General features: G+C 38.1%; 1 protein-coding gene across 1 annotated transcript in view; it reads left to right on the plus strand.

Moving 5' to 3' along the window:
• LOC127411717 (dystonin-like) overlaps window positions 1-23899 on the plus strand; it is a 275538-nt gene that overhangs the window by 240614 nt on the left and 11025 nt on the right. Inside the window, exons 79-92 of the mRNA XM_051647413.1 lie at window positions 518-687; window positions 2311-2470; window positions 4688-4882; window positions 6531-6659; window positions 10001-10144; window positions 10526-10714; window positions 10825-10954; window positions 12517-12680; window positions 12767-12929; window positions 13302-13456; window positions 13565-13639; window positions 17578-17595; window positions 22063-22180; window positions 23437-23544. Coding sequence (XP_051503373.1) covers window positions 518-687; window positions 2311-2470; window positions 4688-4882; window positions 6531-6659; window positions 10001-10144; window positions 10526-10714; window positions 10825-10954; window positions 12517-12680; window positions 12767-12929; window positions 13302-13456; window positions 13565-13639; window positions 17578-17595; window positions 22063-22180; window positions 23437-23544 — 1918 coding nt within the window. The remainder of the gene's footprint in view (window positions 1-517; window positions 688-2310; window positions 2471-4687; window positions 4883-6530; window positions 6660-10000; window positions 10145-10525; window positions 10715-10824; window positions 10955-12516; window positions 12681-12766; window positions 12930-13301; window positions 13457-13564; window positions 13640-17577; window positions 17596-22062; window positions 22181-23436; window positions 23545-23899) is intronic.

Below are 23899 nucleotides of genomic sequence, written 5' to 3' on the forward strand. Positions count from 1 at the left end.
GAAATCTTTTTTTTATTTTTTGGGGAGATTTACTGCAATATGAGACCAACATTTTGCAATTAATCCACTGTCTGTGTTCAGATGGCAGCCAAAACATGCAGCAGCACTGAAGGGGTTTATCTGTGATGAGAACATTTTTTGAATTCTCTCCACCATTCAGTTTTTGTTGTTACATTCAAAGTCCTGTAATCCTTTGTAAAATTTTGTTCATGAAATACTTTAATAGTGAAGTCAGTCTACTCTGTCACAGTACACTTAAGAAATCTGCATCAGCAGTGGTTTTAAAGCAGGATATGAGTGGGTGCAGGGTTGTGTGAGGGCAGTGCTGGATATTGCTATGTAATTAACAGCTCAGCAGTGCTTCAGATGTTCTGATGAGTCAGACACAAACACAAGTGGCAGGACTTGATGACATCAGGCTTCCCGTAAGGCCTGGCGGGACACACAACCTTTAGCTATATTTGAATGACCCTGAGTGACCTTAGACCCCTGCTTTCTGTGTTGGGGGGGCTTTCAGGAATTTCAGAAAGCTCTGGGCAGCAAGCATTCAGTGTATGACACCACCAGTCGTACGGGCCGAGCTTTAAAGGACAAGACCTCCTTGCAAGATGACAACCTAAAACTGGACGACATGCTCAGTGAACTGAGGGACAAATGGGACACAGTCTGTGGCAAATCTGTGGAGAGGTGCGTTTACTGAATGAATCTCATGAAAATGCGTCCGGGTCATATTTCACCCCAAAAATCAAGAGAAAAAAATAGGAAATTATATTTTGCATAAAGAATATGAAGCCTATTTTTAGGGACTAAAAGACATTTTTTTTTTTTTTTTGTTTTTTTTTTAAGCATGTTCCTGTCAAATTCTCATTATTGTAATAAGTCAATTTTTTTATTTTTTTTATAAAATAGGGCTGTCAATCGATTAAATCTTTTTACTGAATTAATTACATGGTATACCTATTAAACAAATTAATCGCATACATAAATATTTGCTGAAAAAAGCCCCTCAAATAACAATAATTCAGTATATAATGATTAAATAATTATAAAAAAATTATATTTAAGTAATAATGAATAAAAAAATATATTGTAAAAAATTTTTTTTAATTAAAATGCATTACATTATTGTGGTAAAGGAGTTAAGCATTGATAAGACAATACAAAAAGTGGCTTTAGAATACAATATATTGTTTATTTCCATATTATTGAACATAAGCCAATCATTGGCCTACAGTTTACAGCAATCCATTTTGGAACTGAATTTGTCAATCAGTCCGAGATTTATTATAAGGACTTGTTTAAGGACGCATCAATGTACACCTGTGTCAGACAGACGCTTTTGGAGCATTTTAGGTCGCTGTGTCAAGTTAAACGAAGTTTAAAACATAGAAAAACACATCTTGAGATCCCTGCCTTCGGATGTGCACTCCATCAAGCTGTGTTTGTATGCAAGAACATGTATTCATCTTGTGTTGTCTGACCTGGGTAAGTGTTATTTGTTCTATGTCTGTATAAGTTGCGCATTGCCTATAAAGCTGGAGTTTCGCTTACTGCCCCCTGGAGAAAACAGGTGGTACTCCATGCTAGAATTGCTCATATGGAAGAAATATTCCTTATTACGGTCCGGGGACATGATTAATTGCGTTAATTTTTTTAACGTGTTATTTTTTATATAATTAATCGCAGTTAATGCGTTAAATCGACAGCCCTAATTATTAATCCTTAATGGATTAAAACAAAATGTATTACAATAACAATGCGGTGAAAAACACAATGATTTCTTTAAGTAAGTTGCAATTAAGGTAGATTAACACATACTTTACTGTTATGTCAATAAATATGATATATTTAAATTTGAATAAGATTTTTATTATTATTATTATTATGATAATGAGAATCTGGGGGGGATGGAATATGTTTTCAATGTGAAAACAATCCTACTAGTTCTAAAAATAGGCTTAATTTTCTTTAGGAAAAATATAATTTCTTATATCTGTCTTTAATTTTGGGGTGAAACATGAACCAGACTATTCACTCACTGTTGTATTGTTTATCTCACTCAGGTGGCAGAAAAGACAAATCAAATCAACAACACCATGGCAGATTTTACATGCAATTCTTAGGTTTTTAAATTGAACCTGAAGTAGTATTAAGGACAGAAAGTGCATTTTTATGATCTGAAAGCCTAATTTTTCATATTTAATCTAGAAATATGTGATATATGATTCATAAAGAAGGTCATAAAGAGGGATTTATGTTCCGAATGTGAGTAATAACTATTTTACATCATATGTGTTTTTTGTTCTACAGGCAGAATAAGTTGGAGGAGGCTTTGCTGTTCTCAGGTCAGTTCACAGATGCTCTGCAAGCTCTGATTGACTGGCTGTATAAAGTGGAACCACAGTTAGCTGAAGATCAGCCTGTTCATGGAGACATTGACCTCGTCCTCAACCTCATCGACAGCCATAAGGTACCGTATATCCTCAAATTATTATTTTATTTGTTTTAAAAAAAATATTTACCACTGTATTCATAGTAAACAGGGATAGAGGAGACCAGAAACGATAAGGAAAAGAGTTGGCAACAGGATTGGGAAATTGTGTGAGCTGGTCTTCAGCTCAAATGTTAAATGCACAATAGTTGCGATTATCACAAATAACTGACGATTATGTAATAATTGCGACAGGCCTACTCATGATCAATATTTAGAATGTTTTCAATATAAGATTTTGATGGCGAAACTAAATTAAGCAGCATTGTGAATATAGTGGTGATTTAAAGTGTATTAAGTGATATAAGAGAGTGTGAAGAAAGATGGTTTACTATAGTCGTGTCTCTGATTTCAGAGCTTATGTTGCAAAAATGGCTGCAGAGTTGGTACATTTGATTTATTTATCAAAGTTCGAAGCATTGAGGAGCCTTCTTAAAATATCTAAGTATGCATTTGAGCCTTTTGGTTGTGTTTCTGGAGCTTATGAACAGAAAATAGCATCATTCTAGTATTGTCAGTATAATATAACAAACCCACTGCTTTCAATTGGAGGTGACAGGAGTGTTGGCAAGGCTAGAGTCACATCACAGCACATGTAAGCTGATGAGGTCAGTGATGATGACCTAATTTATGTTCAGAATCGAGATTTTGGCCTGATTTTAGCAGTATTCTGACCATGTTTGGTGCTGTTAACTCCATTTGTACAGATGGGATCTAGGGCTGATGATGTAGCCAAAAAAGAAAAATTACATCTCGATATTTTTCATCCTTTTGACAATATTCACTAGAGGCTATATCTCGATACTTATGTGTTTGCTCTGAAATACTCTAAAAAGGTACCCTAAAAATGTTTCTTTTTCAGAGTAACAGTTCAAACAATGATGCCATTATAGCCAGGTAGATTAAAACATGCAAGAAAAAAATACATTAATTCATATTCTCCACACTGGTTTTTTCTTTTCTTTTTTTTTTTTACTGTTTTTGTGCGTATAAATAAAAAAAATAACGAAATCATTTTCATTGATATCCATCTAAATAAAAATGCATAGTAATAAACAGCAATATTTTCCTGCATATATTTTCACTAAAACATTGTAATACATGGAAAACTTTTTTGTTACGGCACAAAACAAATCATTTTATCAGTTTTTAATCTATTCATTGAAATGGATAATGTAAACTGATTCACAGAAATTAATTGAACTTGGCTACGCTGTATACTTCAAAATTCAAACTTCTTTTATTCAAATTAGTCTAAAGACATGGGCCTGGGTAGCTCAGCGAGTAAAGACACTGACTACCACCCCTGGAGTCACGAGTTCAAATCCAGGGCGTGCTGAGTGACTCCAGCCAGGTCTCCTAAGCAACCAAATTGGCCCGGTTGCTAGGGTGGGTAGAGTCACATGGGGTAACCTCCACGTGGTCGCTATAATGTGGTTCTCGCTCTCGGTGGGGCACGTGGTGAGTTGTGTGTGGATGCCGCAGAGAACAGCATGATGTCTCTGCGGCAATGCGCTCAACAAGCCACGTGATAAGATGCGCAGATTGACGGTCTCAGACGCAGAGGCAACTGAGATTTGTCCTCCACCACCAAGATTGAGGTGAGTCACTACGCCACCACGAGGACTTTCATTCACCAAATCATCACAATCACAGAGTTTTGCGAATTTGGTGTCATATTTATGTAATGATATGTAATTATTATTATTTTATCTTTTTTGTAATATTTAGGTAATAATATCTAAAAGGCTGTTCAGAAAGCTTCTAAGTTCTAAATTATAATGCAGCATCGTATATATCCTTCGCAGAGAAGACAATGCCAAAATGCACTGGGAAATGCTGTTATAAATCCTCAAAGGTCATTCAGGAATGCTTTTGATAAAAATAGTTCTAGTTCTAATCTAATTAAAAATTAACTATGTTGCCCAATATTTGTGTGTGCTATGTATTTTATGCAAGTTAGAGTATACATTGTTACCTTGCTAATATCAAACTCTATTGAAATCAATCGTGTGTCAAGTCTCTTATTCGTTTGCATGGAGTTGCTGCATATGGTGTTCCGAAACAGTTACTTATGAGGTTCCTTTTCATTCAGGATACTGCCTTAGAAAGTAGACATCAAGGCAGCTAGGTTTTGGAACAGAGGCATAGACAGCTGGAATTGTATTTGTTGAATGTGTTTGTGCATGTGTTCAGGTTTTTCAGAAAGAGCTGGGCAAGAGGACAGGCAGCGTGCAGGCTCTGAAACGCTCGGCCCGTGAGTTGATCGAGAACAGCCATGACGACTCATCCTGGGTGAAAGTTCAGATGCAGGAGCTGAGCATGCGCTGGGAGACTGTGTGTAGCCTCTCCGTGTCCAAGCAGACACGACTAGAGCAGTCACTCTGTCAGGTAAGACATGACTGGCAGTTATGATGGCAAACACTATGAAAAGGGGTAGTGCTTTAATTTTTTCCACTTATTTTTAGTTTTTCCATAAAACTATCTAATCATTATATTCTATTAGGCATTTTTTTTAGCAGATATGTATACATGTGATTAATTTGATTAACCCTAATATAGTGTTGGGGTCCACCGTGACCCCTTTTGAACTTTAATTCTTTAAAAAACAAGGTTCCCTGCATCTCAGTAGCATGATGTTTGGTGACTTTTCCTACATTTGGTATGTATACACACACACAAAAATATCTGGGATGGATTCTGGTGGTGTGGTGGTGTGACAAAAAAACTCACACTCATAGTGTTCGTGGTCAAATTGGACCCCACATAGGAAATGAATGGGTGAGAAGATAAAACCGAGCTTTTTTTTGTTTTTTGTTTTTTGTTTTTTGTTTGTCAAATAAAATAAAATAAAATCATCCACAATGCAGAACACACACACACACACACAAATGAAGGGGTGATACTATAACATATCCAACGCTGAATGCACGTGCTCACACACATACAATCAAACACAGGAATGAATAGGTGAGAGTATAACGGAAAGCATTTTTTTATAGAATTTGTCAAATAAAATCAACCACAATGCAGAACACACACAGAAATGATGGGGTGAGACCATAACACATTCACAATGGAGAACACACATGCACACACAAATACACACACACACACACACACACACACACACACAGACACAGATCAAAGGCTGAGTTTGAAACAGTTGTGAGAAAGTTTACACAAAAAATGCTAAACTTTGACAAAAATTGTGATTTTTTTTAATGTCTTTGATCATGTTTAAAAATCTATCTAAATGCAAAATGTGATAAGATCTAAAAAAAAAATAAATAAAAAAAAAATCAGTTTGCTACAACCAGGCAAATGAATGGACCGCTGCAGCCATCTACTGGTCATATTTGTAATTTCATGTAATTAAAAAAAACAACAACAACAAAAAAAAACATTTCCAGCAAATGGCAGCAATCTGCTCCTAATTCATGACACATTTTTCGTATTTTCTCCATGAATTAAATTTAGAAATGTAGATCTTCACTGAAGTGAATGTAACATAAAATGTTCTTATTTAATATGAAAATTAATGATGTAGTTTAGTAATTTAGAGGTAAATAAGCACAACTTTAGAGTTTTTAAATTAATGAAGTATTACATTTGTTTAAAAAAATTACAAGATTACACGTTATTGTATACTGTGAGAGTGCACCCATAACGAACAGAGTATAAGAGTTAATTAAATCAGCATATCATGTAATTAGTTTAATTTAAAAAAATATTGACGGTTCTAATAAATAAAATTTTTGTTTTTTGAAAAAGATAAAATAAATATGATAAATTCACTTGAGAAACAAAAATGACATATTTCATAAAACATGTTTGTTTTTCTTTGCCCATTAGGATTTTTAAGCATAAACCTTACTAAACTTTTTTAAATGTATTCTCAAAACAAGAAAAAAACTATATTTGCTGTTCCTTAGATTCTGTCATCATATTTAGTCTTTATGCGTGTTTAAACAGATGACAATGGCTTTAGTACAGGATTATTATTTTTCCACAAACACATCTCTACAATGTTTTTCAGGCTGAGGAGTTCCACTCCACCGTTCATATTTTACTGGAGTGGCTTGCAGAGGCAGAACAGAGTCTTCGGTTCCACGGCGCTCTGCCTGATGATGAAGAAGCTCTCCGCACTCTCATTGAACAGCACGAGGCAAGTTTCCCAAACCGAGGACAAAGAATTCACTCAAGACAAATGAATCACTCTGACATTTACCTTGTAAAAACCTTCACTGACAACAGTATACCACGGGCAACAGTATTTTCCCTAGTTATCAGATGAACTAAAACAAAACACCTTTAAATCTAAATGCTTGTGATATGTTGTGCCAGAGCAATCACTTTCTTTCCAAGACAAGAAAGTGTGTCTGTGTTTTGCACCACTGGCTGTTCTTCTTTTATTAGCCCCTCTTATGATGTGAAGTGGTCTGTGTGTCCAACCGAGAAACAAATTCCATACATGGCTGTCAAATCTTTATTAACTGCTGCCTGCCAGGAAAGAGTTCAACCCGGAACCGAATTTTTCTGTACTGTGATCTCATATTCAAAGTCAAAAATAGTTTGCTCATAATCTGCATGCTTTTCCAGAGACATTATTCATGTCCTCAGATTGAAAGTTGACAGAAGGAGATATTGTGGCTTCACTTTATGTAAAAACTTCCAGTTGCTAAAGGACAGCATTGAGAGTAATGTGTTACAAGCAGAGCATGTGAGCGAAGCGGAGCAGTGTGACACTCCGCTCAATAACCCGCTCCATGCACGTGCGCTCCGCTCAGCAGCTCACGGCCCAAGTGGACGCTCCGCTCAAGTACCGCTCACGCTCACAGGTAAAAAAAGTGTTCGCTCAAATCCAGCTCCGACATTAAATTTCTCTGTAGTATACTTGGTTCCAAACACGCACACAGGGGGTAGCTACAGTGGCCCAAAAAACTGCCCCTTTGCCCACAAGGGCTGAGGAGCCCCTCTGGGTGAAATGTAGACTATAGGCCAACATTTATTAAATTATCAAATGATTAGTTACGTACACATTTGAAATTATGTGATTGCATTGTTGTGTTTTTGTATATAAAATCTTGCTGTTTATTTTGGACTGGTTTACAATGACTGTTAGATATTCGGGTGAACCAGACCTTCCTTATCATTTGTAATCGGTCAAATATTTCTCTGTCAGCACATACGTCATCAACATCTTCAAATAATGCCTTAAAAATATTCCAGTTCTAAATTACCTTTATTTACTATAAACAAGTCATCAAACACGCCTCTACAAGTGATAAAACATATGTGCATTGGCATGGAAACTCGCATAGTCGCAAATTTGCGCTTTTCAGTTTAAACTGGACCCGTGTGATACAACCGACCCAGAAAACCACAATCTTTTCACTGCCTTTACACTGCCTTCGTTTAAAAAGTTTTTTTTTCTAATGTTCAGTCATTAATAGATTTTTTCTCTGCGCTTGAATGCAGCAAGCGATGTCGAAGATGTTATCTGCAACCACTAATCTAGAGTATTTTGTTTTTTATGTTTCACTAATCGTTAAGGTGTGGATTTGGCTTTGGGAAACTGACCAGCAGTTATGTGCCACTTTATCCTGAAGTAGAAATCGAAAACAACAGGCGGTCGATTAAGTGAGATAATTCCGCTATGAAATTCTCTATGCGAGAGCAGAAATCTTTACTAATCAAATGCTCAATTGTACAATAGAGGCATGAAAGCAGAATGCTCCGCCTGCAAATTAGGACACACTGATCTGCAAGATCATACATGTTTATTGGTTTTGATGCAGGGATTTTTTGTTTGTGTTTGCCGGGATTCAAGGCAAAATGCTTTGCCAATATACAGTATTATTAAGCTTACATATTCAATTGAGGGTGCTCTAACATTCGCAACTCCGCAGAACCAGGCTTGCATCTAGCTGGCAGCTGCACTGACATGATGGCAAAACAACAAGATACCTTACTTATCTATTAATTTATTATCGAATAGTGTGTAACCTGCTAGCTCACCTTTTGCTGCACTACCATGTTCACGTAGCACATCCTCGTGCTCTCTGGCAATGTGACGCATTCCAAAAGGAATATTTGCTAATTCTCACGGTCTCTCCACACTCCCTTTCGATTTCTTCGTTCTTAGCTTTGATTAATACTTTGCATTTATTTAGGCTATAAGGTTTTCAACTCCACTAAAACAATGTTAGAGCTCCTTAACCTCATGCCTATTGCTTATTTCGCAGATTCGCAAACCAACATATCACGAAGTGCATTCTGGGTTGAGCGAGCGGCACTGAGCGGCCTAAGCGAACGGAGCGGAATCTTCAAAAAGGCGCTCTCCGCTCAGGTGGAATTATCACCACTCCACTCAATGCTCCGCGCCCGCTCTGCTCCACTCAGATGTTCTGGTTACAAGTAGTGACAGATATATTAGCCAATAACTAATTACAAATTTTTTGAACATGTAAAGTAACACATTACATTTTAAATGAACACTGTAATACAGAGTTAATTTGTCATATGAGTATGTGTGTTATTTATTTATTGAATGATTGATTTTTACTGACATACAGTTGAAAACCTTTCCTTTTCCCATAACATAGGAATAGAGACATGCATATGTTGATTATAATTGGAGTGTCCTAGTTTTGTTATATCACAATGTTCACTGGTCATGGTGGGCCAAACGTGTTTCACCATTGAAACTATTTACATTATTTTGAATTAATCAAAGGAAAGAACAAGGGTATAGTCATTGCATGCAAATGTGTCAGGGGACAAACACATGTTGTCACATCCACACCGGACTCCCTCTCTCACTCCACACTCCGCTCTCTCTCCCCGGGCTATTAATCACCCACACCTGATCCCAATCCATCACACATTACCTCACCTCTATAAATCCTCACCCCGCCACTCCATCCACGTCTAGTCTCCGCTAGGAAATCTTAGACACACCTGCTCATCTGACTTCCCCAGAGAAGCTACACTTTCACCCGCATTCACGATATTCCCAAGTGTCGTCGTTGTCGTCGTCGTCGTCATCGTCATCATCATCCTTCGACTTCCTGGAGTGGCGATCCACCTATATGCTCCCTGTGGACACAAACTCTGTTATTGCCAAGCTAAGTTCTCTACTCGCATTTCTGTTGACTTCTAATCAGTATCTCCAATAAAGCTCTGGGTTCAACCTGTCCTCTGTGTCTGCGTGAAACATATCCACATCTTAAAATGTCACTTTAAATGTAAAGACAGTATAAAAAGCTGCCAGCCAAGTATGCTTCATGTCGCATTACTTTCCATAAAAATCAACAATTTGATGTAATTTGTTTATTTTATGAAAAGTAACAGATATGTAACATTACTTTTAAAAGTAACTTTCTCCAACACTCTTTGAGACATTCATGACTACAGATTGTGAGTGGGGGGGAAGCAATAGGTTTGGGTAATGGTGTGAAAGCTGCCAGTTACTAATTGAAGAGCCATCTACTTTGATCTAAGCAGGAGTTTATGAAGAAGCTGGAGGAGAAGAGGCTGGCCCTGAATAAAGCTACTTGCATGGGAGAGGCCATCCTGTCCATCTGCCACCCGGACTCCATCACCACCATCAAACACTGGAACACCATCATTAAAGCACGCTTTGAAGAGGTCAGTCTATTTCCAACAGTTCTCTATGAATCAAAACTCATATACGTTTGACCAGAAGCACCGCGTAATATTGATGTATCATCCATTTGAATAAAAGTAGATGAGTTTGAAATCAACTCTGTCTTGAGAGTTAATATCATCTTTGTCTCATGTAGCCAGACTTACGGTGTAAAATTTGGTCCACATTAGTTTATTCTGGCCAAAATCATAATGTTCCCTTACTCTCAGAAGTTGTGGAAAATCAGCCAGTCACATTAGAGCTGGCCAGATGAAGAAAGTGCTATCCATTGTTGCATGCTATATACATCATGCAGAGATCAAGCAGTCTGAGGATAGTTCCATCTAGAAGTATGCTTATCAGATGTTGTATGTCCATGTCAGGTAACTGCCTGGGCTCGTCAGCACCAGCAGAGACTCTCCAATGCTCTGGCTGAACTGCTGGCCACTCAGGAACTTTTGGAGAATTTATTGAACTGGCTCCAGTGGGCTGAGACCACCCTTGGCGAAAAAGACAAGGAGCCTCTCCCTCAAGAGTTGGAGGAGGTCAAAGCGCTCATTGCTAAGCACCAGGTACCATCAGAAGCTATATGAAGAGCTCAATGTAATGCCAGTGCATTAAGTAGACACAGGATATGTGGTATGCATTGTAGGGACAAGCTGTATATGTCTTTGTGTAACAGACTTTCATGGAAGAGATGACCAGAAAACAACCAGATGTGGACAAGATCACCAAAACTCATAAGCGGAAAGCTACAGCATATCCCCCGGTTCAGTCTCATATACCTGTTCTGGAGAAAGGACGAACTGCAAGTGAGTATCACCAACCAAGCTGATCTTTCTCCCTAACATACTGTTTCCACCAAGGTTCCACCTTTTCAGTTGCCAGTCGCTTTATTGGCAAAGATATTGCCTGTTAGATACTGTAGACCGTGTATGTGCATTAGCTGGACCTGCCTGAAAAATACAGTTTTTATGCCTGATTTGAGCCCAAAAAAAATCTATCCAAGTTTTTTTTTCGGTGACTTGGCATATGTTATATTGAAACATAATCTTCACAAACAGATTTGGAGATTCAGGTTTTTTCATGGGTAAGATTAGTTTAGGGGTTAGGGGTCTGTGTTAGGGCTAGGAACAAGGGTAAACTTTTAGCCTTGGAAGTTAGAGGGTTGGGGTTAGAAGGAATTGGGACCATATTGGGGTGAGGGTTTGGGCTATGAATATTTTTTTCAAGACCAATAAAGGAAGTTGATTCTGGAACACGTCGTACAGTAGTTGGCTATATGCTGTGCGTATAGATCAATGTAAAGACCAAGTGTAGCCTGTTGGTTAAAGATACATAGGTTATTGCTTTAAATCCCCCAATGGGTGATATGAGCTATTACCAATTGCCAGATCATAATGAACCAACATCTCTATCTCTACCTCTATACTTGGGGTCATTGCTTACATTCATGGGGCCTGGGACAAAATGTATGGGTTGGCCCCCTTCCCTTGAAGGTGCGGTCACATTTGCACTGTGAAAATTGGGTGGATGTAAAGCACCTGTGAAATCAGAAAGGAACTAATTGCCAAACAGCTTCTTTTTAGTGCTGCACTTTACGCTCTGGGTGAGTAAAGTTAAAAGAAACTCGCTGCTAAAATTATATCCTTGTCCATTGTACATATATTCAGTGTAGCTATGTATGAAGCACTGCCCACACAGAGATCAATGCCAAACCAGACATCTTTCTATTGGTCAATGCGGCAAATGTTTGTGTCTAAGTTCACTAAACTTTAACTTCATGCGAAATCCACAAGAGAAAATTCTTTGCCACCAGAAATCCATTGAGATGACTGTATTTCACCTAACCCAAGCCTAAACCTAACTGTCAGTGTAGTACAAATGTAATCTTAGAAGGAAAATGCAAACTCTGAATCACACTTATCATTGGTTATGTGGATGTGATTACTTTCTGGTTTCTGTGGGTCACCCCACATAAAAGGTGAACACATTTGAAATGATGCAAAGATGTCTGATGGGAGATGGCACTGTTCAGTATCTCGGCAGAATGGAGTCGATGTCAGGGTAATGGAACATGTCAAGTTTCTGTGTGATCATGTTGGCTGACTAGCCTGGCTTTACTCTGTCTTACCTACATCTTTGTACTAGCTCTTCTCTTTCATAACAGTAATGGAACTTTGTATTGTGGCAGTTCTTGTGTTACTTACTACTTAGGATGAATCACTTATAGTATTCCTCATTTGTGTATCTGTTTAGAACAAAGTGTAAACTAAACGACTAATTTTGAGAAGTTTTTAGCTTGAATGCACCAATGTTGTTATCTCCAGTTGTTTTCAAATGATTGATCAAGCATTTTGTTATTGGTCAACAGGAAAGAGATCCCCAACACAGTCTATGTACACAGCAGCGTCTCAAGCACCAATCGAGACTAAGAACCCCAGAGTCAACCTGCTGGTTAGTAAGTGGCAGCAGGTGTGGCTGCTGGCCCTGGACAGGCGGAGAAAACTCAACGATGCTCTGGACAGACTAGAGGAGGTTAGTCAAACATCCACACCTGACTTCATATCAGTGAAATATCGACTGGAGCATTACAAACCCATTCTTTGCTTATCTGCCCTTAGCTCAAAGAGTTTGCCAACTTTGACTTTGACGTGTGGAGGAAACGCTATATGCGCTGGATGAACCACAAGAAGTCCCGTGTCATGGATTTCTTCCGGCGCATTGATAAAGACCAAGATGGCAAAGTCACAAGGCAGGAGTTCATCGATGGCATCCTGTCCTCAAGTAAGAAAAGATTTCATACTGTGTCCTTTTTAGTGCATTTAACATCCATAATATGAAACTGAATATTCAGTTCTTCAGCAAAAAACAAAATGTATGACTGGACCTTACAGTGGACCTTCTAGTGGACCCCTTTAGTGATATATTTTATACTTATGTGGCCTTGGCTACATCAGCAGAGAAGAAAGGTCATTTCAGATGCGGAGAAAGTTGTTACAATTGAATGAAAACAATAGTTTTTCTTCTTTAGAATAACATGCATTGATGCACAGTATGACCAAGAACATCTAAGATCTATTAAGAAAGTGAATTTGTTTAATTTTGATTTCATGTCATCTTTAAGACTGTGGTTATGTCTTCTCTCTGGTCCAATAGAGTTCCCCACCAGTCGTTTGGAGATGAGTGCAGTGGCAGACATCTTTGATAGGGATGGTGACGGTTATATTGACTACTATGAGTTTGTTGCTGCTCTGCATCCCAACAAGGACGCCTACAAACCATTAACTGATGCTGACAAAATTGAAGATGAGGTAACTATTGCCAATTTACTTTCTGGTGTTCTGAAAGTTCTACAGAGTAATTTAAGGTGTTACTGATTGTTCGCCATAAAACAGTTTGATGTATGACTTCATGTGTAGGTGACTCGCCAAGTTGCAAAGTGCAAGTGTCCCAAACGGTTCCAAGTAGAGCAAATTGGTGCCAACAAATATCGGGTAAGTGACTGCATTTATCATGCTTTCTGTATGGGTCATGAGAGAGATTACATGTATAAAACTTGATCAATATGGGAGCATCAGGCTAACCCAAATACCTGTTCCTTGTTTCAGAAAACAAAGTAATTTCAAGTAAAAGACAAACATGAACATAAGAGAAAACCTTACATTTAAAAAATTCTAATAAAAACAAATCACAAAAATAATTTGAAATGAATGTCAGAACAGTGCTATGGTCTGTAGACATAAGTTGATGAATGAATCATAAGGTGGGAAATAACCTGTCAATGATCTAGTTTTAATAGGAAATAGATATTTTACTATAAATATGCAGTTTTTTTTATAGAAAATATAATCTTTTACCATTCTTTTTGAAAATGTTTTACGAAATCTTGTTATAAAAAAATCTGTTTTTACCAGAAAGCTTGTTGTTAATCTGATAACAGCGACATAATTGAGTAAAAAAACAAAAAACAAAAAAACAAAATGAACCACTATACATCAGACCATTCCAAACACAAGTCTGATACCTTTAAAGCTGATGTAAGGAAAGTTTTGAGGACATGATGGTAACATGAAGCATGGAAAATTGGCAGTGATCCACAGGCTGCTGTTAAACTTCTCCCTTGATGCCTTTGCCCAAACACTGCTGTTGCCAAAAAGAATGACTTTATTACATTTTTACATGGCATTAGATTTTTTTTAAGCAACTGCCAGACATGTATAGCTTAGTTCTCAGCCTTTTTCCTGTTCACTTCTCTCCAACACACAGAATAAACACATCCAATAAAGTTCTGGTCATCAACTGTAAATATATATATATATATCAGTTGTGCTCAAAAGTTTGAATACCCTTGGAGAATTGGTAATATATGTACCATTTTTAAAGAAAACAGGAGTGAGCAGGCAAAACACATTTCTATTATTTCTTATGGGATTCATATTCAGCTGTAGGTTATAACAGAATGGCACAATCATAAAACAAAACATGGCAACAAAGAAAAAATGAAATGACCCCTGTTCAAAAGTCTGCATACCCTTAGTTCTTAATACTGTGTATTGCCCCCTTTAGCATCAATGACAGCGTGCAGTCTTTTGTAATAGTTGTCTATGATGCCCCAAATTCTTGCAGGTGGTATAGCTGCCCATTCGTCTTGGCAAAATGCCTCCAGGTCATGCAAAGTCTTTGGTCGTCTTGCATGAACCGCACGTTTGAGATCTCCCAAGAGTGATTGAACTGTACTGACTGGCATTTTTAAGGCTTTGGGTAACTTTTTATATCCTTTTCCATCTTTATAAAGTTCCATTACATTGTTATGCAGGTCTTTTGACGTGTGTGGTTTTGTTTTTTATTTGTTTTGTTTTTTTCTGCTCCCCAAGGCTCAGTATCTAGCCTGCTCAGTGCATCCACGTGAGAGCTAACAAACTCAATGACTATTTATACACAGACACGAATTGCAATTTAAAAAGCCACAGGTGTGGGAAATTAACCTTTAATTGCCATTTAAACCTGTGTGTGTCACCTTGTGTGTCTGTAACAAGGCCAAATATTCAAGGGTATGTAAACTTTTGATCAGGGCCATTTGGGTGATTTCTGTTATCATTATGATTTAAAAAAAGGAGCCAAACAACTATGTGATAATAAATGGCTTCATATGATCACTATCCTTAAAAGGTTTTTTTTTTTTTTTTTGCATGATCAGTGCCAAAATTTCACAATTTCTGCCAGGGTATGCAAACTTTTGAGCACAACTGTGTATATATACTCCGCTACAATATTAAAACCACCTGCCTAATATTGTGTAGGTCCCCCTCGTGCTGCCAAAATAGCGACAACCCGCATCTCAGAATACTCGACCAGCCCATCATGCACCAACAATCATGCCATGGTCTAAATCACTGAGATCACATTTTTTCCCCATTCTTTTGGGTGATGTGAACATGATAAAGCTCCTGATCTGCATTATTTTATGCACTGCACTGCTGCCACATTATCGGCTGATTAGATAATCGCATGGACAATTGTTGGTGCCAGACGGGCTGGTTTGAGTATTTCTGTAACTGCTGATCTCCTGGGATTTTTACACACATCAGTCTCTAGAATTTATGGTGCCAAAAACAAAAAACATCCAGTGAGCAGCAGTTCTGTGGATGGAAATGTCTTGATTAAAGAGTTCAACAGAGAATGGCCAGACTGGTTCGAACTCAAAGTCTATGGTAACTCCGATAACCACTCTGTACAACTGTGGTGAGAAGAATATGAATGAATGAATGTTACATTTTATATAGTGCTTTTTCTGACACTACACAAAGCGAACGGGGAACTCTCCTCAACCACCAGTGTGCAGCATCCACCTGGATGATGCGATGGCAGCCATAGTGCACCAGTACGCTCAACACACACCAGCTATTGGTGGAGAGGAGACAACAGAGTTATAGAGCCAATTAATGGATGGGGATAATTAGGAGGCCATGATTGAGAAGGGCGAATGGGGGGAATTTGGCCTGGACACCGGGGCTACACCCCTACTCTTTACAAGAAGTACCCTGGGATTTTTAATGACCACACTGAATCAGGACCTCAGTTTAACGTCTCATCCGAAGACGTTAGAATGCTATTCTGAGATGCGGGTTGGCCCTGTTTTGGCGGCACAAGGGGGAACTACACAATATTAGGCAGGTGGTTTTAATGATGTGGCTGATCAGTGTGTGTGTGTGTATAAATATATATACACACACAACATTAAACCACCTGCCTAATATCATGTAGGTCCCCCTCGTGCCACCAAAACAGCTCTGACCCGTCGAGGCATGGACTCCTCAAGACCTCTGAAGGTTTTCTGTGGTATCTGCCACCAAGATGTTAGCAGAAGATCCTTTAAGTCCCATAAGTTGCGAGGTGGAGCCCCCATGTATCGGACTTTTTGGTCCAGCACACCCCACAGATGCTCAATCGGATTGAGATCTGGGGAATTTGGAGGCCAAGTCAACACCTTGAAGTCTTTGTCATGTTCCTCAAACCATTCCTGAACAATTTTTGCAGTGTGGCAGGGTGCATTGTCCAGCTGAAAGAGGCCACTGCCATTAAGGTATTGCCATGAAGGGGTGTACGTGGTCTACAGCAATCTTTAGGTAGGTGGTTCGTGTCAAAGTAACATCCACATGAATGCCAGGACCCAAGTTTTCCCAGCAGAACATTGCCCAGAGCGTCACACTGCTTCCCAGGTAAATGTCATACGCATGATCTAAAAGAAAACATGATTCATCGGACCAAGCCACCTTCTTCCATTGCTCCATGGTCCAGTTCTCATGCTCACATGCCCATTGTAGGCACTTTCGGTGGTGGACAGGGGTCAGCATGGGTATGGTATAACATGGCTACGCACCACCATACGCAGCAAGCTGCGATGCACTGTGCGTTCTGACACCTTTCTATCATGGCCAGCATTACGTTTTTCAGCAATTTGTGCTGCAGTAGCTCTTCTGTGGGATCGGACCAGACGGGCTAGCCTTCGCTCCCCACGCGCATCAATGAGCCTTGGGCGCCCATGACCCTGTTGCTGGTTCACCGGTTGTCCTTCCTTGGACCACTTTTGGTAGGTACTAACAGCTGCATACTGGGAACACCTCACAAGACCTGCCATTTTGGAGATGCTCTGACTCAGTCGTCTAGCCATCACAATTTGGCCCTTGACAAAGTCGCTCCGATCCTTATGTTTGCCCATTTTTCCTGCTTCCAACACATGAAATTCAAGAACTGACTGTTCACTTGCTGCCTAATATATCCCACCCCTTGACAGGTGCCATTGTAAAGAGATAATAAATGTTATTCACTTTACCTGTCTGTGGGTTTAATGTTGTGGCTGATCAGTGTATATGAGAGAGTTGAAAGTGATATTTACTAATTTTTGTCTTTTCACTGTTCCTTCCTTCATCAGTTCTACCTTGGAAACCAGGTACACATGCATAGTGCTTTTTAAGTTCTGCTGTGCTGCCCTCTTTGTTTTGATTTTCTGTCAGTGTGCTTTTGAATCCTCAATATTTACAAGTCAATCTTAAACTCAGAAGCAGATAAAATATGGAAAATATATATATTTAGTCCCTCTTCCCAACACCGGCCATTTAGTTTGTGACGTGACTGCTTCTCTACTGGCATTCAGTCTCACTGGCATGGGAAACAGCTAGTGCAGGTGGAGCAATAAACATATGAGAGGAAGTTAAATATGTCTACTCCCTGATTTAAAAAAAAAAAAAAACATACCAAAAATGGTGTCTATCTAGTGCAGAAATATCCTTATTGGTTCTTTTATTGTGAAATTATGGAGCCCCTTAGAGGACAGGTTTGGAATTTATTTTCTGAAATAGTTTTGCCTTCCCTTGCAATAGTTTTATGTTCCCTCACAAAGTTTTACATTCCTTTGCAATAGTTTGGGTTTCCTTGCAATACCTTTTATCCATCCCTTAATAAAATGAACCATGGTTTTACTACCAGGGACTAAAAATTAAATGTTTTTTATTTAAATTCATTCTATGCAGAAACTGAATTTTTTCATTCTGGTTCCAGCATTCTGCTGCCTCCTTTCCAATTGATAACCGGTTAGAAAGAAACTAAAGAACGGTTAATAACGTTCTATTTTTTTAAAAATAACGGTACTGTGTTAAGGGTGGGTGATGTACCAGTTGCACTGTTTCCAGATCTCTCAAGAAAAAAAGGGACCTGGTCTGGGAAAAAAAAGTCTCAGAATAAGGGACTTGCCTCACCCAAAATAAGTGATAATCAATTCAGGTTTTTTTTTTTTTTTATTTCTTTTTTCTTTTTTTTCCCACATGTGGGGGAATTATCAGTGTAGAAATCAAGCAAAGTATACAGTAGCCTATATAAAATAACACCTTTTCAATAAATGTATTCTTAATATTAAATATATCCCAAGAATTATTTAAAATATTTCAAAATCTGGCCATCTTAATTCAATTAAGAGCCAAAATCTCTCTCTCCTGCATGCATGCACACACTTAGACACTAAACTTAATCTACAGTAACACCATAGTAAAGTCATTTGTGGTACAAGTAAGGTTTTAAAACTTTTGTTTGCGAGGGGGGGGAAAGAAAAAGAAAACAAATGCCCTTATGAAAATTACAGTAACCACGGTTTCACTAAAGTAAATTTGCAGTAATCATGTTACCATTTTTTGTGGTAAGTACTGCAAAGAACCATGGTGTTACTATAGTAAAACTAAATTATTTTTCAATTATTTTTTTTTTGCAGAATGGTTGTGATTTTCATTACTGTAGTTTTGGTTTTCCTGTTTTTTTTACTATGGTTTTTACCACAAATGTCAAGTTTAAAATATGGTTACTGTAGTAAAACCATGGTAAATTTGGTGGTTAGTATGATTTTACTAAAAATACCATAGTTCAACTGGATAAAGGTATTGTGAGGGAATGTAAAACTATTATAGAAAGTAAATGTCCTCCCTTTGAACTAAATAAAAGAGTGAAACGAAACTCATTAAGTCTGAGTCAAGCAAGCAGAAATGATTTGAAATATTTTAAAGTCAAAATGAAATCAAAATGGACTCTTTTTACTTTCTCAAGAAAATAAGTATTGCCTTTATAATCATTAAAACATAACTTGCTCTATCTCTATAACCTCTTTCGTTATTGGTTAGTTAAGGTAGCGTTAACAAATAGCCAAATGTCTATTTTGGCATTATTTAGGCTACTAAATTTATTTAGGCATTATTTAGCCTTTCTACAATCTTTGCAATAGATAACAAGAAAATGTAATGCTGGTTAACATCATTCCATGTTGACCCAACTGTGTTAAGCCATTGTAGGATGTTTTTAGAAAAGTAGTTGTCTCATATCTGCTTTTGAGTTGAAATGCATTTTTCCACACAGTGCTGTGTTCTGCTGTTTTTATTATTTGCGAAAGCTTTTGCAACATAACACAAAGATTGTGCTTGCTTTCTGCTGCCTCCCTAATTTAATTTGACTTATTTTAATTGTGCTTTACAGGACCCTCAACCAATGTGAATTAACTTTCACCCTGCTTAACAATTTTTTTTTTTTTTTTTTTTTTGTAACCATGTTTTGTGGCTGATGTCCAAACAATCTAAAGCTTCAGATAAACCTTAAACTTAAAGATGCATGTTTCTCCCTTCATAAATCACATAAAATCATGAGCTACATGCTTTCTCAGAGTTGTGTTTTTGGGAAGGTACATGATAACTCTGGTGAAGGGCTTTTATCGGAGAAACCATATTTTGTCTTTCTTTGTACAGAAGACTTATATCACATAAACCAGTTTTTTCAGTTTGCTCATCCACATCCACTTAAAAGAAAAAACAATTCTTTTGACAGTTTGGTCTCGTTCACTGCTTACATGACCCCTTAATCGCCGATGAGACTATAACAAACAGGGACAATCAAAATCTAACCCCCCATCTACACGTTGCCGTTTTGGAAAGCTGTATCCTGGTAAATGGTTATTTTTAAAGCTGTTTGTTGTGACTTCACACTTTATCTTGATCATGCTTCAAAATTCATCTTCTCCTTCCCGCAATCACCAAATTCACCAGTGGTTTTGATTCATTCTGGGTTTCACTTAAAAAATGTAAGGGCTTCTAGGCCTTAGAGATGCTCCGCGGGGCGGTCATCAGTGTGTTGGTCATGTTGGGTTTCAGAGAGTCGAATTCAGCCATTCCTCCATACTGTTCTTATTGTGTGTTGTTGGAGTCTAGCATTGGTTCTGCATCAGTGTCAATACACGCATCCTCTGAGAATGGTAGTTTGTAGTTCTAGACGGTGCAACTTTTGTATGTATTGTTGGTATGTGGAAAGAGTTCTCAAATTGTATGGTTTATTTTTTTCAACAGAAAGCATGAGGCCATAATTTTTTGTGCTGTGAAATCAGTTTGCCTTGGCCAAATCCAACTGGCAAAAATCATTTGGACACAAATGATTTAGCTCACTGTTTTATCTGGCTCCTATCTTTGGCATGTAGGGGAATGCTAAAAAGTTATGCGCAGTATCTCTGACATTTCGATGCCAGTGTCCATATTTGTATAAAAAACAGTGTTGTGGCATTGCTAGATCCACAGCAAGTGCACAAATACTTATGTAACACACCAATAGTGGCCGCACTGACCACAATACTTCTGGCGCACTAAGTAGGCCTTTTCCACTTATATCTTGACAAATATTTTTGAAATCATGTACACTCACATGCCATCAGGATGTTGCGATTATACAGTTTCACTATTAACCGTGATTAAAAATGTCACAGTAAATTATTATTATTTTTATAGTTTGGGGGATTTTCTCCCCAATTTTTATTCCCAATGCGCTCTAAGTCCTCGTGGTGGTGTAGTGACTCGCCTCAATCCAGGTGGCGGAGGACGAATCTCAGTTGCCTCCGCATCTGAGACCGTCAGTCCACGCATCTTATTTCGTGGCTTGTTGAGCGCGCTACCGTGGAGACCTACCGCGTGTGGAGGCTTCACGCTGTTCTCCGCGTCATCCATGCACAACTCACCACGTGCCCCACAGAGAGCGAGAACCACATTATAGCAACCACAAGGAGGTTAACCCAATGTTTATTTAGTTATTTTAATTTTTATTATTACCTTATTTGATTAATTGTTATTATCTTTAAAATAATAGAAAAGTCCTACCCCTCCCGATGGCCAATCTGACCCTACATGAGAATCACTATTGAGAATTACAAAACAACTCGAAGGTAAAAAGTCTGCATACATTATGGTAATGATAAAAAAATCTTGATGGTCCTAAAAATAGGCTAAATTTTCTTTATGCAAAATATAACTGTTTGGGGTAAAATATGATCTGGATATGTTATCATTAGATTTACCCCATTATTGGACACATTCTTTCACAGAATAAAGGAATCATGGGAGACAAATACATAGGTTGAGTAGGGTATTTCTACATCAGTAACCAGAAACTTTTGTGTGATGCTGCATCCAATGTCGTATCGGCCAACGAAACCAAAAATGTCTTGGTGCACCTTTAATAATAATACTTCATTGAAGCACTCCAGATTCTTTTCACAACCAATCTTCAATTAGCACAAAGCCACACATTAAACCAGTTGGATTGACCATTCATTGTGTGTCTGCTGGAATGAAATCAGTGTTGTCTGAGTTAAAACTTGTTTTGTCTGGATCAAGTGGCTCAGCAGGGCAACCAGAGGAAACCAGACGATAAACAAAACACAACTGCTTCAGCCTAACTTGGACTGTAATGATGATTGGACTTACTGCTTTGACCACATGTTAGATGGCTAGCATTTATTCTGGAAATTGCTGTTGTTTCTGCTGTTGCTCTGCTGTGTGCCTGTCAGTGATAATCATGACTGTATCTCAGTGCAGAGGAGTGACTGTTTTCTGTTCATGTTCAGTTTGGAGATTCTCAGCAGCTGCGTCTGGTGCGGATCCTGCGCAGTACGGTGATGGTGCGGGTAGGGGGTGGTTGGATGGCCCTCGATGAGTTCCTGGTGAAGAATGACCCATGCAGAGGTAACGTCCACCCACATCTACTACACTTCCTGTTTTACTCGACTTTTACATGTATGTTATTCCAAGGTGTTGCGTTACAAAACTTGTAATTGCATTGATATCATGAATACTGAATATTCAACCTATTCTTGAACTCAAATAAGAATAAGTTATGGATGTTTTTTTTGTTCCTTCCAAGCCATTATGTTGCAAACACTCTGGCTCTGTTCCAAAAACTAGTGAGCTGCCCACATAGGCAATATTACAGCAAAATATGCGCGCTCCGGACACAAAGTCTGTTCCAAAAGATATGCCTCCCAAGATACATTGCGAAAAGGCAATCTCATAATGCCTCATGGAAAAATTAATCCACAATAGTGGATTAATGTGAGGAATGTTGATTATAAATATACTATAAATTCAATACCAAATATGGCCACAAGCAGCAATTATTGTGGTACAAACAGTTTGGAAGAGTTGAGAAAATGACCTAAAATGCCAAATTTGAAAGAAGAGTTCAGTAAATACCCAATAGTTAGCCATCTGCCATTCTGAGTTTTTGAAAAAAAAAAAAACTCCTATACGGTTAGTACGATTCGCAATAAATTTTGCATTTATCATCTAGAGACCCTCTTGTCAAAAAGTTATGAAAATAATATTGATTTGTCAAATCGTTTAGAAGGTATAAACCAATAACATTTTTGTCTGTCTTCTGAATGATTCGACGAATCAAAATTCTTTTGAAAACTTTTTGTCTGGAGGGTTTATATATGATGCATTCAAAATGTGAATTGAACTAAGGGTCTTAGAGGAGTTAGAAAAAGTATGGTTTTCAGAAAATTCTAAATGGCGGAAATATTTTTAGAGACGGAGATATATGTTTTGTTTGCCAATACTGTTGCGAAGATATTAGAAAAAATGCAAAAGTGTGTATTATAGTGCCACCTAGGGTCGGGTGGGTGTGTGTGGTGTTGTGGGGGTGGTCGGAGCATCCTGCCAAAATTTGCCCGCTCACTAGATTTTGGAACAGACCTATGTACAATGAATCTAAGTTCAAACAACAGTAATTACATTTTGATGTTTATAAAGAGAACTTGCTGACAGATATTCTCACATAGACCATTATAATTTGGTGTATCTGAAACTTTTATTCCTGCACTTTGATTGGCTATTAATAACATTCTTAATGCTTGCTGGTGTCTTCCCATGAAGCTTTTCTTTCTGAATTTCCCTTTTTCTACTGCTTTGTTGGTGAACCCAATTATTGTTTCTTCTAGTTCATCACCACGGGAGTAAAATGTTGCGCTCGGAATCAAACTCGTCTATTACTCAGTCTCCTATAGGTTGGCAACTCTCACACTTTCTCTCCTTGCTTCATCCCAGTGGTATGTGTGCATCTTTTGTGTGTGTGTGTGTGTGTGTGTGTGTGTGTGTGTGTTGGAGTGATCCTTTAATGGTATTCTCATTAACATTAATCTCATGCTTTGCTTTCCATCATGCTGTCTGGGAGTGTTTCACATGCAGTTTTGTCTTGCATCATGTATTCACTCTCACATTCTCTGCATGTGTTTTCTGTGTCTCTGTTGCAGTGCAGTGAAACATGTACGACAATCTCACCGCTGTATCTATACAATCATTCATATCATGTTGAAGGGAACTATATTAAGCAGACTATAAACACATTTTAAGCAGTATATTCAACATATTCTTGTGTTAAATTGTTTTTTTATGGTCTGCAAC

Source organism: Myxocyprinus asiaticus, chromosome 21, assembly GCF_019703515.2.
Source record: "Myxocyprinus asiaticus isolate MX2 ecotype Aquarium Trade chromosome 21, UBuf_Myxa_2, whole genome shotgun sequence".
NCBI classification, from domain to species: Eukaryota; Metazoa; Chordata; class Actinopteri; order Cypriniformes; family Catostomidae; genus Myxocyprinus; species Myxocyprinus asiaticus.